A 17,047-nucleotide genomic window follows, 5' to 3' on the forward strand; every position below is an offset into this window, starting at 1 on the left:
ACTAACACAGGTTGCCCAGAGAGGTGGTGGAGTTTCTGTCATTGGAGGTATTAAAAATGTGACTGGAAACAGACCTGAGCAACGTGCTCTGTTTGGCCCTGCTTTGAGCAAGGAGACTGGACTAAATGATCTCCAGAGGTCCCTCCCAACCTCAACTATTCTGTGATTATCCTTAAATGATATCTTATACCTGTGGGGGTTTTTTTGGTCTTTCTCCTTTTCCATCTGGGAAGGAGAAGGTACTTGAAAGGCCATATCCCTATGTAATAAGCAAAGTTACTGTATTTCACATTCTAACTAGTACATTATTTGGCTCAGAGTACAGGCAGAATAAGCTCACACCTGCCTACAAATTGGAAGCTGCAACTTTCCTGTTAGCATGGCACTGAGTCAAAGCTAATAAACTCTGCTGAGAAGGTAGGGTTTCGTGGGTTGGTCTTGGTACTGTACTATCAAGGCTGTGTGGTTTCTCATTGTCCTGGAGAGCTGCCTGCAGTATGCCCTATAGACAAATTATGTGTGCAGGGGAGGAAAGGCAGTGCTCTTGCAGAAGCTGAAATTCCTGGATTTAAGGTTCAAGCTCTTGGGTCCAATTTAATATTTGTAATAATAGTTAGGTCTTTATAATTTACAATTTTAATTTGCTGCAGGTATAAAGTAAGTTTTAAAATGTAAAAAATTATTAATAAAATATAGATAATAGCAATATGCAAGTCAGTTGTTAATACTTTCCTAAATGACATGAGAGAATGTGTATTTGTAGTATAGATAATTCTCAACATATTTTTTCAAGACAGTGTGATTTGGGGCAGGGGGAAGTACTTTTAAGCTACTGGTCTTGACACCACTTGTCTTTCTGTGGATTGTTTTGCAAATAGTTTGTTTAAACAAGCACACAAGAACATTATGAGAACATGCTATTCTGAGCTATGTCATTTGTGGCCAGGTCACAAGACTTCTGTTGTGAAATGTGTGGCACATCTATGAAGACAGCGCTCTTACCACTAACATCCGGAAGTGTGTCAAGCCAGGCGGACAAGGAGGCTAAAGAACTTGCCAGGCAAATTAGCTTCAAGGTGAAGTCACTGTTTAAACTTTTATCTCTGTTGTATAGAATTAAAAAAAAAAAAGGAGGAAAAACTTGTAAATTTTAGAAACATTCATCATTTCATAAACCTTCATCAATCACTACATGGAAACCTGATTTTTTAGGATAGTCTGAAAGAGGAAAATAGGAGTGGATCTCTTGCAATGAGCCAATTGATAAATTGTGCATCTCAAGCACTGATTGATTAGTTTTAATTTCAGTGGTGAGCATTGTGGTAAGAACTGTGTAACTATGTTGCTTTTATTTCTATTTTTTCAGTCACTAATAACTTGATTAAATTCTCCAGAATTAGTCTTATCATAAAAGTGTTAGGAAAGTTTGGGCAAAGCTAACCTAAATTTTTTTTCCTTTGTGATTCCCCCCCCCCCCCCCCTTCTGGCTTATGGAAGGAATAAAACATATTCCTACTGAAAAATGGGTGCAAATTCTTTTGAACTACTCTGCAGCTGAAGATACTGAAAGTTGAACTCTGGAATGGAAGTTGCCGTTACCCAGAAATGTGTTCTCTAGCTTGTGTTTCAGTGAAAGTAAGGTTTGTTTAGCCAAATATGTGCCTTAGAAAATTGCATGTCTTGCATGCACAGTGTTGTTTTTCACTGGGTTTTCCTCTAAACTCTTAAATCAGCCACTAAGGAAGACTGCTGTGCATGAGGGCAGGGATCTACAGTGAAATACATTATGACAACATGGCATTGGTGCAGAATATATCCTCACTAAGGTCAGGATGCTAATATGTCCCCTTTGACCACCGATGTTCTCCTAACACTGTCCTAAAGACTACTTTTTTTTTTTGTGTGTGTGCCATGAGAGTAAAGATTGCCTGAGCATTACTGCCAGTTTTTCAGGACCTGCATATTCCTGTGCAATCTCACATCTAGACATGTTGACATGGTTGGATCTGTGTGTAATAATGCTTATGATAAAAACATCTCAAAATATTTTACAAAGATGAAGAGATACAGGGACAGAGTTTTAAAGCTGAGCTACTCAGAGAAGCAATGGACTGCCTGCTCCTGCCTTTTTTACAATATATATGGGTTAAAAAGTGTAGGATTAATTTTTACTTAAGAACTGCTAATTTTCACAGAAATTCTAGAAATATCAGAGTATAATTTTTTTTAGAAAGAACTCTTAACTTGCATTTCATACCTTTTTCAGTTTTAAAATGAAAGACTTAGGGACATCAGTCTCTAAAGAATATTGGTGCGTCCCATGTATCCACATACTTAACTCCACCTCCTAAGAACAAGCACTCAGCAAGGGAAAAATGAACAAAAGCCTCAGGTTTCTGCAGCCTTTTCCAATCCATTGTGGGTTTTTTACAAGGTAAATCAAGTCTGTCTTCTGGTTGCACCTTCCCTCCCTTTCTCAAATAAAATTTTAGGGGTTGGGTTTTTTTTAAGCTTCCTGCTTCTCTGCTTAGCTTGACTTTGTTATTGTTTGATGTTAGGCTGAGGCATTCAATTGATGTGTTTGTAGTAAACTAATAGTATGAATTATTAGCAGGGAATACAAAAGTTTTTAATCATTTGGATATATTCCATGTCAATTTATGGGGTAAGATTTAACATCAGAGTGCTGATTGAGTGTGTAATTTGAGAGCGCTCTCTACTAGGAAACATACTAGCAATCTCTGCATTATCTTGATCCTTAAAGAAGAGATATCGTAACTTTTTCTAGATGATCCTAGGATTATGAGAAATTATTTCATACCAGCCTTAAGCAAAATGGTAACTTATAAAAAAAACCCCATGTGTGATATTGAGAAAGGAATATGAAATTCAGGAGAAAAAAATAACAAACCACATTTCCTCATTACAGTTTTCCTGCTTCTATGAGCCTCCACCTTTATTCCTGTCTGGTTTAATACAACATTACTTTTTTTTTTTTATCAACTTTACATTGACTTGCAAATTGTTTTGTGCATTTTAGGTGCTATATACCATAAATTCCATTTGGCTTTAAAAAAAAAAAACCCAAAAGATAGACAACTAATAGCATACACATTACTATAAAGCAATATGGTTTATCTACATGTTGCCATCACAAGGCATATTTTGCAGTAAAATCAGTTCTCCACTCACCCTCATTATTATTTTTAAATTTGTTGTGGTGGATTGACCCTGGCTGGACATCAGGTGCCCACCAAAGCCACTCTATCACTCCCCTCCTCAGCTGGACAGGGGAGAGAAAATATAACGAAAGGCTCATGGGTCAAGATAAGGACAGGGAGAGATCATTCGCCAATTACTGTCATGGGCAAAACAGACTCGACTTGGGGAAATTTGTTTAATTTATTACCAATCAAATCAGAGTAGGGTAATGAGAAATAAAACCTAATTTTAAAAAAACCACAGTCCCCCACCCCTCCCTCCTCCCCAGGCTCAACTCCACTCCCTGTTCTCTCTACCTCCTCCCCCACAGTGGCACAGGGGGACGGGGAATGGGGGTTGGGGTCAGTTCATCACACGTTGTCTCTGCTGCTCCTTCCTCCTCAGCGGAAGGACTCCTCACGCTCTTCCCCTGCTCCTGCGTGGGGTCCCTTCCACGGGAGAGAGGTCTCCATGAACTTCTCCAACATGGGTCCTTCCCACAGGCTGCAGTCCTTCACAAACTGCTCCAGCATGGGTCCCTTCCACAGGCTGCAGTCCTTCAGGCACAGACTGCTCCAACGTGGGTCCCCCGCAGGGTCACAAGTCCTGCCAGAAAACCTGCTCCAGCATGGGCTTCCCACGGGGTCACAGCCTCCTTCGGGCATCCCCCTGCTCCGGCGTGGGGTCCTCCCCGGGCTGCAGGTGGAGATCTGCTCCCCCGTGGACCTCCCTGGGCTGCAGGGGGACAGCCTGCCTCACCATGGTCTTCCCCACGGGCTGCAGGGGAATCTCTGCTCCGGCGCCTGGAGCACCTCCTCCCCTCCTTCTGCACTGACCTGGGGGTCTGCAGGGCTGGTGCTCTCACATCTTCTCACTCCTCTCTCTGGCCGAAGTTCCTGCCACGCAGGGCTTTTTCCCCCTCTCTAAATCTGTTCTCCCAGAGGCACTACCATCATCACTGATGGGCTCAGCCTTGGCCAGCGGCGGGTCCGTCTTGGAGCCGGCTGGCATTGGCTCCGTTGGACATGGGGGAATCTAGCAGCTTCTCACAGAAGCCATCCCTGTAGCCCCCTCTGCTACCAAAACCTTGCTGCGCAAACCAAATATGTATGTTCATCTTCTTTCCTTGAAGGTAAGGGCTGAGAATAGAGAGACTAGGTGACAAAAAAGATAGTTCAGTTTTGGGAACTTTCAAGTGCTTTATTGTTTTGAATGCTAGTCTGACTTCAATCTAGCATACTAGACTTAGTACTTTCATAAACTAAAATAAATCAAATTCACATTTTGTAGTGTATGTGCTTTATAGAGATTAACAGTAAAGATGAAATGAGCTTTTCTTGGAAAAAGCGGAAGTATGTAAAGCAGTGATCACAGGTTCCAGGGAAACAACTTACAACTGGATATGGGAAAGGGAAATTCACCCTGCAGGTTGGAGGTGCTCAAAAGTTGGCTGAACATGACTCTGCTTTGAGGAGGGAGTTGCACCAGGTGACATCTAGAGGTTCATTGCAGCCTAAATTATTCATATTCCTGTGTTGCTTTGTTGCTAGTCCGTATTTGAGTCATAACTTGTCCTGTCTAATATTAAAGTTCATAATAGTCAAGTGCAAAAGGAAAGCAGTTTTGTCAGTTTATAAGTGTTCTTAAATGTTAAATTAACGTTCAGGTTGTTTCATTGACATATTTTTCGGATTCTCCTGAGGTAATGTACATCAAGAAACAGGGAATTTAATTTCCTCACACAAAATAGTATCATGAGAGAATATAATTATCTTGTGATCTTATTAGCTTGTTATCAGCATAGCTGGTTGTTTTCTAATACACTGTATTTCTTACTACTACTACCACTACTTATATCTGCATTTGAAGACAGGTATTAGATTTGGAATTGTCACCTTTACAATAAATTGAGATCTAGATATATGACTTGGGAGATGACTTGCTTGCTGATAAAAATTGATCTGGTCATGACTTTTTTTTTTTTTTTTTTCAAAATGTGTATAAATTTTTAAGTGTTTCAGTCCAGGACTATGATGCTATGTCCTTTTCTATTCCCAAGGGATTATTGCAGGCATATATACTGTTTTAACAAGAGGTTTGTTCATGGTCTTCTACATGTTACTACTGATCTCTTGTCTCAAATTTCCAAAAGTGTGAAACCTAAATTCTGGGAATTGAATGCTTATTAGACATTTTATAAATGTGTACTATTATAAGACTTGTATTTTTTCTTTTGCTCTGCTTGTGCTGAAATTTAAATAGTGGAAACTGAGGTATGTGTGCCTGACACAGTGTAGTGCCATGCATATATGTCCACTCTGGCTGTGAGGCAACTTCAGTACTAGAACCAGTATAGCCACATTAAATTAGCAATTACTGGAGGCTAGTTAGCCCTGCTGAGAAACAGGCTATATTAGTTCACTTGTAACAACAGTAGTCAGCATTCACTTAAGGACATGAGAAACAAAAGTTTTAAGAAATGGTTTTATTTCTGGCATAATGTTGTCCTGGATTTTCTAAAGAATTTTCTTTTTTGCTCTATACATCTGTGTGTTTTTTGAATATTATACCTGTTGTTATGCGCAAACAAAATTATTTTTAAACTGATGTTTGCACATCTATAGTCTTATTTCTAAAGAATGAGAATTTCTTAATTGTTGGTATGTAATTAAACTGCAGTTGGCGTACTTGATTATTACATTTCAGTAAGTCTCATATTCTCCATGCGTTAAAACACACATTCCAAAATAAGCCAAATCTTTTTGGAGGAACTTTGATCTTGTCTCTGAAGCATACATATGTACTCCTTGTAGGCAGAAGTCAATGCATCCAGGAAGCCTGATGCTGGACCCTCAAACATTTCAGGATTGAACCACTCTGCGGCTTCACGTGAGCCCCAGCAGGATAGTGCAGCTAGAGCATTCCAGGATCCAACAAGTGCAATGGTATGGTCTGTCTTTGAACTCTATCGGTGCAAGTACAGGCATAGTCTGAACATGAAATCAGTACTGTTAAGCTGATTGGAGGCTTCATTAAGAGTATGTAGTTCATACATTTCTTCTAGAACTTCTGCATACTGTTATATAAAATCTACGTGTAAACTTCAGCAAATAGTATGCTGATCACTTTTAGAAATAGCAGTCTCTCTGCTTTCACTTCCTTCTCTTAAAAACAATAGATAATGTTCTTTTAGCAATTCTTGTTCACACTAGTTCCTTTAATGTATGGGTTAACAGTTCATTAAAATATTATGGTGTCTGAAGTACTACAATTTACCATCTGCATAATATATCACGGGTTTTTGCAATAGAATTCTTAGCCAGAGGCAAAAAAGTTTCAGTGATAATTTGTAGCTTTTAAATATTAATTAAGGATATCTTCCTGGTTTTTATAACCTCTTAAGTAAATCTGACTAAAATATTCTTACCATTTGAAGTATGACACTTATGTTTTAAAGCTGCTAGGTGTCGGGCTTACATAATGGTTTCGGAAGTGACCGAGGCCTGGTGGTGGGCCAAGGCAGCTGCTGTTAGGACTGTGGCAAATGCAATCTAAATTCACTGATAAATTGCAGGCAAATCCCAGCTAAGCTGTCTTTTTTAGAGAGGATGGGGCTGCAGATCATTTAAAAAAACTAAAACACGTCAAATAACGTCAGACCATCTGTTGCGTGTTTGCAACATATTTTCAAGCTATGTAGAAATATAAACATGCTAATAGCATACTTTTTTCCCCCAATAAGGATTTTTCCAGATTGTTCAGGATTTAATAACCCATTTTATTTTATTCTTCTTATTACAAATCCTGGCTAATATAGTAGAACTAGCCAAAATACCAAGGCATTGCTAGCATTTTCTTGAGGAAAAAGAGACTGATTTTTTTTTTTTTTTTTTGATTAATCCCATTTCTAAGAAATTTGTTTTAATCAGTTATGCTGATTTGATAAGTAATGATTAACTTAATTTTCAGCAGAACAGTCCCATGTGAAATGAGACCTTTAAACATATAAATGTGTGTAAAAAATATATGTGATAAACTGTAAATGAAGAGACGTGGATTCACGTTTTAAGGGATGAGACTGTCACACTCAGGATTGTTAGTTTGAGTTTGAAGCAATATCTGTGTGTCTGAGCTGCCACATTTTGAGCGTTAGGAATCTTCTGGAGCCATTGGGGAGTGAAAACTTAGAGCCACACAGTGGAAGAAAGAAATGCGTAACAGGAAAGACTATTTTAAAGAATTTGAGCTTGCTATTTTTGTGTTCTTATTCATGCAAAAGTTAATAGAAATCTCAAAGTAGGGGGCCGGAGGCCTTGATTTGCTAATAGGTGTGAAAGAGTATCCATGCAAACCTCAGACACTTTCTACTCAGCTGGGCTTCTTGCATGTGTAAAATCAGTTTGTTGGGTTAGTTCTTGTTGTGTAAAGACCTAATTCTACCTTACTAAGTTGTAAGTGTTAGATGTGGGCAACATCAAAACTATTTTTTTTTTTCTCTTCTTAGATAAAATGTTTACCACTTACACTACAAATATGTGTTTAATTAAAAGCTATTGTGGAAAATTTCCTGTTGTGAACTTGAGGTTTATGCTCTTTGAGAATAAAAAGGGCAGAGGTAGACCCAGTGCTGAATCCTTGTATTAGCTTGCATGATTCCTTTTGGTATAGTAGATTTAATGTGCCGAACTCTGAAGTCATGGGACCTTATGTCCTGCTACACAATACAGAGGAAAAAAATAGTAGTAATCGTGCAGGAAGAATGGAGTGTTACCTTTCTTCTGCTCTTAGAACAGTTGTAACTAGTCTTCATTAAAAACATGGTGGTAAATAGATGCTAAGGAAAGGGTCTACCTGTGGGTGAAGAGGAGGGAATCTGTAGGCTATGTTTTACTATGGGAAAACCAATCTACAGACTGCTTCACAGGCAAGTTTGTTCTTTCCAACAACAATTGTCTGTTCCATGATTTTTACCTTTAAGCTGCTTGAAAGGACAAAGATTTTTGCAATGAATTAATGGCAGGGCAATTGTAATGCCCTTCCTGGGACAGGTTTAACTGAATTCTTGTGTGAAGAGCACACTGAAATGGATCTGTGGCATGGCATTGCTTTGAGTCCATTCCCCATGTTCCACATGGGGTCTTATTCCTGAAAAGAGAATTTCTCTTTCCATCAGAAGAAAAGCTATTTTGAATTAACTTTCCCTTCTGTCAGCTTTCACTTACGGAAAGGAACATAGCCTCACTGACTAAAGAAACCCCAAGACTTACAGTATTTCAGTAAAGCATATTTTTTTTACTTTCAAAACTCAATTTGAAATAGTGGTTTCTGTTTTAGTAATGGCAATTGTTACATTAACAGCTATCATAGCGTGAACGGTTGTGTTGTTCAGTACTTTAGTCTTCCTGATTTTTGCCCGTGAAGAGACTTGCTGTGTGGTGTAATTGTTGCATGGATGTGTTTGTCTATGCTGTTGGAGAGGTGCACTATGTGTTCTTGACTTATGGGCTCTCCCTGCCTGATCTCATCTTCTAGGTCACTTCCCTCCCTCCCCACCTTCTCTTGTCATTTTGCCAGAGCAGCAGCCAGTATCTTAATGCCACGCTTAATTACTACAATGTCCACTTTGGTCTGCACTCTAGCAGAGGACTAAATACCTTCCCAGTGCAATGTTGAATATATAGTTCCTGAGTTCCTGCTGTTTAAAAAGCAGACAGAGGGATAGAAGTTGTCTCTCCAGCATAGCACGTGGTGATGATGAAGATGACTTTTTGCCATACTTTTCATCAAGACCTGCGCATTGATTGTTCCCATTCATGGCCCTGTTAGCAGTGACTGAAGTGTACCCCACTAGTACAAATGTTGCACATCGCCTGTTAAAATTTTGTGCACCTGTATTACTAGAGAATATTTATCAAGTATTTAAGTAACTTATCTTTGAATGAAGAAAAAGGGGGGGGGGGGGCAATGATTCTCACGCCAGTGATAGTTGCTTCCCAGGAGAACTTATCATAACAACATTATCGAGGTTTGCAGGTGCAAGGCAGTGAGTACAACAGCACGAGCACCATGAAAAGAACAACACTGCCATGGAGGGTCTGGAAAATGCTGCCACTGCAGCTTGGGTAAAAGGATCCAGAGCTGCAAAGAACAGGCTTTAAGCATTATTAAGACTAAACAATAGGCTACCTAAAGGATTATGCAGCATAATACTTGTGAGGAATCTGAAGCCAGTGCAGAAAACATCTATGACTAGACTACTTCTGACAAGTATATATACATCTCCCCCCACTCTGCCAGTTTGTAGTAGCTGTTGGTGTCTACTCAGGGCAAAGTAGTGGTACATTACTCCTGTTTGAGTATTCATATTGCAAGCAAGGTACTGCTGAAAGTTGGCTTGATAAAAGTGATTGTCCTTAGCATTAAGAAAATGAGATTCTTCCACATCTGAGCAGAAGAATGTTTCAGAATGAATATGTTGTAGACACTCAGGTTAGACTCAGGTCCAGATTAAGTCACCTACTATGCCAGTGGTCACCTAAATGTTGGTACAAAATTCTGATCACAGTTCGTGGTACTGGTTAGTGGAGGCTGGAGAGCACTGGAGCTCACTGAGAAGCAGAGGCTGGTAGGCTGCGTTGCTCTGTCTGTCCCCCTGATCACACTGACTAAATCCACATGGACTGTCATGGGAGTCTGAACTCCTACCATGCCTGTAGCAACCTACATTTAGTGTATTGATGTGGAATGATGTTCCACTTTGGTGCTTATAGTCGTTGAATAAAATCATGATTATTATTAAGTATCAACATGACAAGCTAAAAACTGTGGTTAGACTTTTTTCTGATAACCTGGGAATACATTAAACCTCAGTACACCTGTTATTAAACAATATACTATAGGAGTGTCCTGCACTAATATACTGGCCAGATGAAGTGTTATAATGAGGAGTAATGAAATAAACAGTATAACTGAAGTCAACTAATCTTGAACTGACGAGAGGGGTTTCTGTGAGGAAATGAGGCTATGTTCTGATACATGAGATTTATAGAAGCCCTTATTTTTAATCATATGTTCTGAATGATACATTGTTAAAAAGTGTTTCCTTTTATTACTATTAAGTGGTGTCTGAAGTTTTGTAATACCACAGCAACAATTTTAAGTGTCGTGGCAATCAGGAGTACTTGGCCCAACTTTGATTCATTAAAAAATAGACATTTCTCTTATTAGCCTTTAAGCCATGGTGTGTCAAACTTCAGCTGTTCTTCAGTTGGAAGTTATATACACAAATCAAGTATTTCACCTATACTTACACCTTCTTATTTCTGTATCTCTCTGATATCATGAGTATAACTGAAAGAGGCTTCAGTAACCCAGAGGATTTATATGGTTCTGAGTTCCTAGAGTTTGCTATATTTTTAAAACATCCCTTCTAAGATTATTTAATACTTCCAGCATTCTGATAAAAATTTTTAAAATAATGGCCTGGAGGCATAAATGATGCAGTGAATGCTACCATTCTGCAGTAGACTGAACATAATGTAAATTTCCTTACTTGCATTTTGTTATATGATAGAACTTTTTGTTAATTCTAATATATGTACGTTTTAGTGAACTAGCCTTACTCATCAAACTCAGATGTCCTTGGAACAAAGTTTTCTACTAGTTCTAACAATTTCAGAAGCTTCAGAACTAATATGACACATAAAGTGCATATTCAGTGACTGTAAAGATCAAATGCTAAAGGTGGCTACAACGTAGCTCTTATTAAACATTTTTATTTTTAGTTTATTAAGCCCTCATCCCCAGCATTTCCAGTATGGTTTGGCAGAAGATGACTTAAAATTGAATGGACACTGTGTCTTGTGAGGTGTTGCGTTAGTCTAAAAATCTGACATTTTTGCTTAAGGAGAATTTAAAAACTTGCCGTAAGTGAAGACAAGATGATTGTGATTTTTTTTAAATTTATAATAAAGCCCATCTGCCATTTGTGGGATTCTTAACAATTAAGTCTTCAAACAAAAAAATCTTTATCTAGATGTATATATTATTTAAGATATAGTAGCATCTGGTCCCAAATTTATATTGGGTAATGATCACTCCTTTTTTATTTAACTTGCTTCTGCATGTCTGCTGATACTTGGTCATTGATTACGTTGGGAATCCCAAGGCAGTGTGTTAGCTCGGCTTTGGGTGAAGCAGTCAGTTTTCTGCTGTCCTGATACATCTATATAATTTCCTCCAAAAAAATAATTTAAAGCCTTGCAATTGTCAGTGAGGTTTCTCTTGAATCACAGCTCCATTCATGTCAGTGTATGGCACCTTGTCTCATTCAGAACAGGGCCTTTTTGTTTTATTTTTAAATTAAAAATTTGCTGTGTTGGGAAGAAACCCAGGTGTGTGACAGCAAGTGCTAGTTACTTTTGTTAGTAAGTATGAAGGATCAGTAATATTTCTAGACTTCTTGTTTTTATTCCTTTTTTAAAAGCTACTTTAAGAAGAATAACCCTTTGCCTGCTGAATTTGCAGTTCTTGCTTCCTGAATTCAATTCTTTAACCTCTCCCCTTCTGAAAGATGGGAGTGTAGGTGAATCTAGGAATTTCATTTTTTGAAAGCTCAGCTTCCCTAAGTCTTTATTTTCCTTGGCATGAGGAGCTTTCAAATGGGTTCAGTATGGAGCAGAATGAGTTTCTTCTGCAGTGTGGTAGTAATCATGGCAAGCTGCTCATGGTGTTCTTGGCTGTCTCTGCTGATAAAATAAATCTTTTAAAAACATTTTTCTTTGAAGCTACCCAAGCTGCTTGCTTGCTTAGGCAAGAAACCTGTGTAAACAGGCAAGCTGTCAAATGTGGCAAGTAATTACATCAGTCTTCCTTACTGAAAATAAACAGTAGGAAATACTAATGATGAAGAGATAGGAAAGGAAGGTCTCTTCCCCAGGCTAGTCAAATCACTGATTAGGTGAAAATTTGGAGTTCTTCTCCCACATGCAGAATATGTGGCCAAAGAGTCAGAGGACCAAGGGCTACTGACTGCTTTGTGGATCATCAAGTGGGATACACAGTTGAGGACGTTCCCTGTCTGGCCATGTGGAAAGGATATCTTTTGTGGATGTAGCAGCTGGCTGAAACAGTGCTTAGGGTTATGGATATTGTGTCCATTAAAAGGCCTTTGCTTAGAAGCAAATATAAAACATCCAGAATTCTAGTTTTACTTGCTGTAATGATAATCAATCTTTTAGAAGAAGGGAGCGGGGAAAAAGGTAACTCTGGAAAATAGCTGCAGGTTGCTTTAAGTGGGGATACCTGATACTTGCAAACTGTTCTGAGAAGTGAAGAGAAGACTTCAAAAAAAAAAACTTTTTGTCAGAGCTACTGTTTTTTTTAAACACAAACATTTTGACAAGGTTCAATTTTACTTTCCTATAACTGTGCTGTGTCACTATTTTTAATATTAAAATGTTGGAAGTTTGAGTCTTTTAGTATTGCAAACAGGGTTAGGCCGGTGGAATATCAGAACTCATAGTTTCAATCTTACAGACTAAAAAATTATTTTCTTTAGAATAATAATCTCCTGAGCTGAACATCAGTTGCCAGTGTTTATTTTTTTTAGTACATATAATGGTAGACCAACGTTTGACCAGTAGAGGGCAATAGGTATGTGCATGCATAAATACAGTGCTCAATAATTCATGCTGGAATCACTTAGGTGTTCTGTATCCAGGATTTTTGTTTTGTTTTTTCCAGTGGTGGTGGTGGTGATGAGAACAGACTTTTGGACCCAGCTGTCCACAGAAAGCAGTGCAGCATTGCTTAATTATAGTTCTCTGGACTTCTTCCTTTCTTGCCCTCCTGAACTTGTTTCCCCTTCAGTATAGGTGACATTACAAATCCTCAGAGACTTAACTATCTGGAGGATTAGTAAAGATTTCTTGAACTGCAAAGAGTTACGCAAATCCTAGACAAAGATATTCGAAATCTCTGGATTTGGAACCAATCTAGAATTCAAATACTGTTTGACAGACTTTCTTCAGACTTTTCTTGTCCTTAGAACTGCTAATTTGCAGCTTGAAATAGACTTCTTCTCGAGGTATTGTATGGACAAAAATGATGGCTTTAACAATCTCATAATTACTAGTGACATGTATTAACAGGCTTGCAAGTATTAACAATTATCCAAAGAGCACATTTTAGTCCTAATGATTTTATTCTTTGCTAATCTTACGCACCATCTTGCCTCGCAACTCTCCATGTTTCCTTTTCAGTCTGAAACTCAGAGCAGCAGCGCCGCGGCCAGTCAAGAGCACAGTCCGCCTGTGTCCACTAACACGTCTATGAGTCCTCGGCAGCGCCGTGCCCAGCAGCAGAGTCAGAGACGGGCTCCGTCTTCGACTGACTTTAATCGGGTACAGCAACAAAGAGTCAACATGAACCACACTGGATCAACTGTTCTGATTGTCCTTCTGACTTTTGCATTGGCAGCTCTTATATTTCGTAGAATATGCTTGGCTAACGAGTATATATTTGAGTTATAGGGTTGTTTATCGTAACAGCAGTGACTTGAATGCTTTATTGAACATTCTGTATTGGGTATGACATAAGAACTGTTTACAAAGATTACTTTTTGTATTTACGCTTAAATTCTTATGAATGTTAATGTACCTACAGATACATTACTTGTAAGAAAAGCAAAGTTGGAAGTTAAACTACCAACAAGTGTTAATTGAGTGCCCACTAGATACTTGGAGAAACAGTGCAGTGGAATGGTAACATTAAGGCAGGTAGGAGGGGAGTCAATTTGAGTAATTTATCAACTAGAAAAAGACAATTTTAAAAAAGTGGTTGATTCACTTTTTTATGGAGTGTAAATGCATTCAATCACCCCAACTAAGTTAGTACAAGATTTGACATTGGAGAAGGAATTATAAAATGAAACACTACTATGTGTTTGTGTCCAGTGAACTCTTAATTTAGAGGGGATACGGTTTTTTAACCACTTTTATTTACCATGACTCATTTCTAGAAGGGGAACATGTACGAATTGGTTGTGATGCTGCTTTGTGTGTGTGAAAGGGGGAAAGGAGTAGGGGAGGAAAGCAGGGGCCAGAAAACTACTTGCATTATTTTGATTTTATTTTTTGGAAGAAAGATTGGATAATCTTTTGCAAGATTTGAATGTCCTCTTCTAATACTCGCAATTGTATATCTTGGTTTTTTAAATTTGAAGATTATATAAAACATGTCTATTCTTGCAATAGTTATAAATATATAATATAATTATTTACCCAGAGCTATTGTCTTTTAATTATACCAGAAATATACATGTGTTGAACTGAATGTTTCATATGTGGTTTTATTTACTAAAGAAAATTTAAACCTTATTATACTTAAACTCTCATATATATGAACATGCTTAAAAGAAATATTTATTAAAACCCTGGCAGTAATAAACAGTTTCAAGCCAGTCTTCAGTTATGTTTCAAGTATTACATGGCCTTTTGTTTTCGGTTTCTGGGGTTTTTTTGGTTTTTTTTTGTTTCAGTGGTTTTTTTTTTTTTTAAACATAAAATCAATATTGGACCCAGAGGCTTTTTGTATTATCAGTTTATTAAAAAAATAACTCGTAATATTCATGAATGCTGTGAAATCACATATACAAGCAATAGACCTACAATTGTTAGGTTTTTGAGAGGTTTTGTCTGTCAATGTTTAAGTATTGCAGTGAAGTAGAAGGCGGCAATCAGTGGGATAATTTTCCTCTTGTATTATTGTTCACATTTAAATGTATTCTAGCATGTTTATTTCAAAGACAATGAAATTTAGCTAACTCATTTCGTTGCTGTCAAACACGATAGCACTGACTTAAGTGAGATTCTCATCCTGTTTCTCAGCAAGTATTTGTCAAGCTACCTACAGCTTTCCTAAATTTTGTTAAATATATTATGTATTAGTGTTGTGAAACATTGAAGTAGCTGTAACAACTTCTAAAATAAGGAAGGCCCATTGTGTGTTTAAGGGGGATGTGGAAATTAAAAAAAGCAAAACCTGAGTTCCTTTTTAGCACTTCTTGTGGATTGTTGATAATCTTGTTTGCAGGTATAATGGAACGAAGATCAAAAAATAGTTTTCTTAAGTTCACACAAAAGTATGTAGTTTGTTCAGCCAGTTCAGCAGTTACTTACACATTCTGCTACAGAACAATTTAATGTCAATATATTAATTGATGTGTTTTTACCTAATTTGTATATTTATTTCATCAGAAATTAAAAACAAAAAAACCCCACACCAAAACCCAAAAAACCCTCTCCAGATCCTGTAGCCTGAAAAATAAAAGTACCTGTGTTTCCTAGTTGGTATGTTGCTTGAATACCTGTTCTTTTCAAGTATTGCAAACCTGGGCTCACAGAAGAGAGTTCTGAAGGAGGTTTGACCCAAAAGACAGTTTTGCTGGGTTTTGACCCACCTGGTCCTCGAAGTTTGCTCTGAATGTGGTTTTCTTTTCCTAGAGCCTCACTGCTGTGCCAGGCAAACTTTTGCTCTCGTACCTGTATCACACACTGGCTGTTAGTAAAGCAGCTAAGTCTTCTGCAAAGAGGCACTCTATGTTGCCCTTTGAATGGGTTAGGAGAAAATAAGCTTTGAGTGGTTTCTGAAAACAGCCTCTTCCTTGTGATTAATGAAGTAGCTGCTTTGTAGCTTTTCATTTTTATTTCAGACTTTTTAAATAAAAGTTAAAATGCCTGATTGTGCAAATACCTATTTGAAAAAATAAATATTAACAGAGACTTGATTTATGTGAAGAGTCTATGGCATGTATAGATACTCTGGGGGTTACTGTGTTTTAGTTTTCCTTTAAAAGTTAACAGTAAATAAAATAATCATTTTCAGAGGAAATAGCTCATCTTTTATCTTCAACAGCATAAAGAGCCAGACTAAACTGGAAAATAAAATCTTAACTGCTACAGAACCATCAAGATGTGTACATTTTACAATGATACACGTCTGAAACATGGCACAGGCTCTTTCCAGTTGAAAAAGATGCCACGCAAAGGAACAGAAAATCTGGAAAGCCTAATGAAAAGGGACAGCCTGGTTTTACACAGTCTGGCAGAAGGATAGCGCTGCCCTGAGATTAGGGGATTGAGCAAAAAGCTGGCATGCAGAATTGTGGGTTTTTATATAATGGCTTTAGTAAATATCCTTTAGGACCCAGTGGAAATGTTTGGTGAGGCAAACTTCATGAGTAATGGCCAATCATTAAGCAGTGATGAAGCAAAAGCTTTGAGTTAGAAGCCCCTGAATGCCTGTCGAAAACATCACGTTGGGAAAGCAGCGTTTCTACCACCGATTGCCGACGAACACGCGAATTAGAGTTGATTCAATGCTTAAACCCGGGGGGACTTGTACTACAGGAGGTTACTGGAGTGCAGAGTGCCCGACTCCTATTTCCAGCAAGATGCCTTATTTTGCAAAACTCCTTTTATTAATCTTTTGCTTAGTTCTTCTTGTGGAAAGCAGAAAACACAGGAGGAGGAGGTGGACAAGCCAGCTGGAGGTGCAGAGGGCAAGGTAAGGGTTCTTAAAACACATACGTTTCTTTTCCTGGGGTGTTAGAAATCCATTACTACATAGACATAAAAATCTGCCCTGCCACTGTCTTTGTGTATATTGTATGTGCAAAAAGCTTTATAGATAATATTTTTATAATAGTCTCGGATAGTATAATCGGTTTTAACTGTAAATGGGCACATTTGATGCTAATGTTAATTAACTCTTAACGAGGCAGGTTTTGCAGAGAAGTTGACCACTTCAGCATGGATTGTGGTAAAAACACTCTTAGCCCTATATG

At 38.0% G+C, this 17,047-nt stretch overlaps 2 protein-coding genes across 3 annotated transcripts in view; both read left to right on the forward strand.

Annotated features, from left to right (window-relative positions):
- Positions 1-15,247, forward strand: part of UBE2J1 (ubiquitin conjugating enzyme E2 J1) — a 46,657-nt gene extending 31,410 nt beyond the window's left edge. For both annotated transcript variants that reach the window (XM_030004222.2, XM_030004211.2), the window contains exons 6-8: positions 947-1,076; positions 6,015-6,146; positions 13,464-15,247. In XM_030004222.2, the coding sequence (XP_029860082.1) occupies positions 947-1,076; positions 6,015-6,146; positions 13,464-13,733 (532 nt within the window). In that variant the 3' untranslated portion in view covers positions 13,734-15,247. The remainder of the gene's footprint in view (positions 1-946; positions 1,077-6,014; positions 6,147-13,463) is intronic.
- A 114-nt stretch (positions 15,248-15,361) lies between these two features.
- GABRR2 (gamma-aminobutyric acid type A receptor subunit rho2) overlaps positions 15,362-17,047 on the forward strand; it is a 44,668-nt gene continuing 42,982 nt past the window's right edge. Inside the window, exon 1 of the mRNA XM_030004186.2 lies at positions 15,362-16,767. Within this exon, the coding sequence (XP_029860046.1) occupies positions 16,499-16,767 (269 nt within the window). The 5' untranslated portion in view covers positions 15,362-16,498. The remainder of the gene's footprint in view (positions 16,768-17,047) is intronic.

The sequence above is a fragment of the Aquila chrysaetos genome, chromosome 2 (assembly GCF_900496995.4).
Source record: "Aquila chrysaetos chrysaetos chromosome 2, bAquChr1.4, whole genome shotgun sequence".
NCBI lineage: Eukaryota > Metazoa > Chordata > Aves > Accipitriformes > Accipitridae > Aquila > Aquila chrysaetos.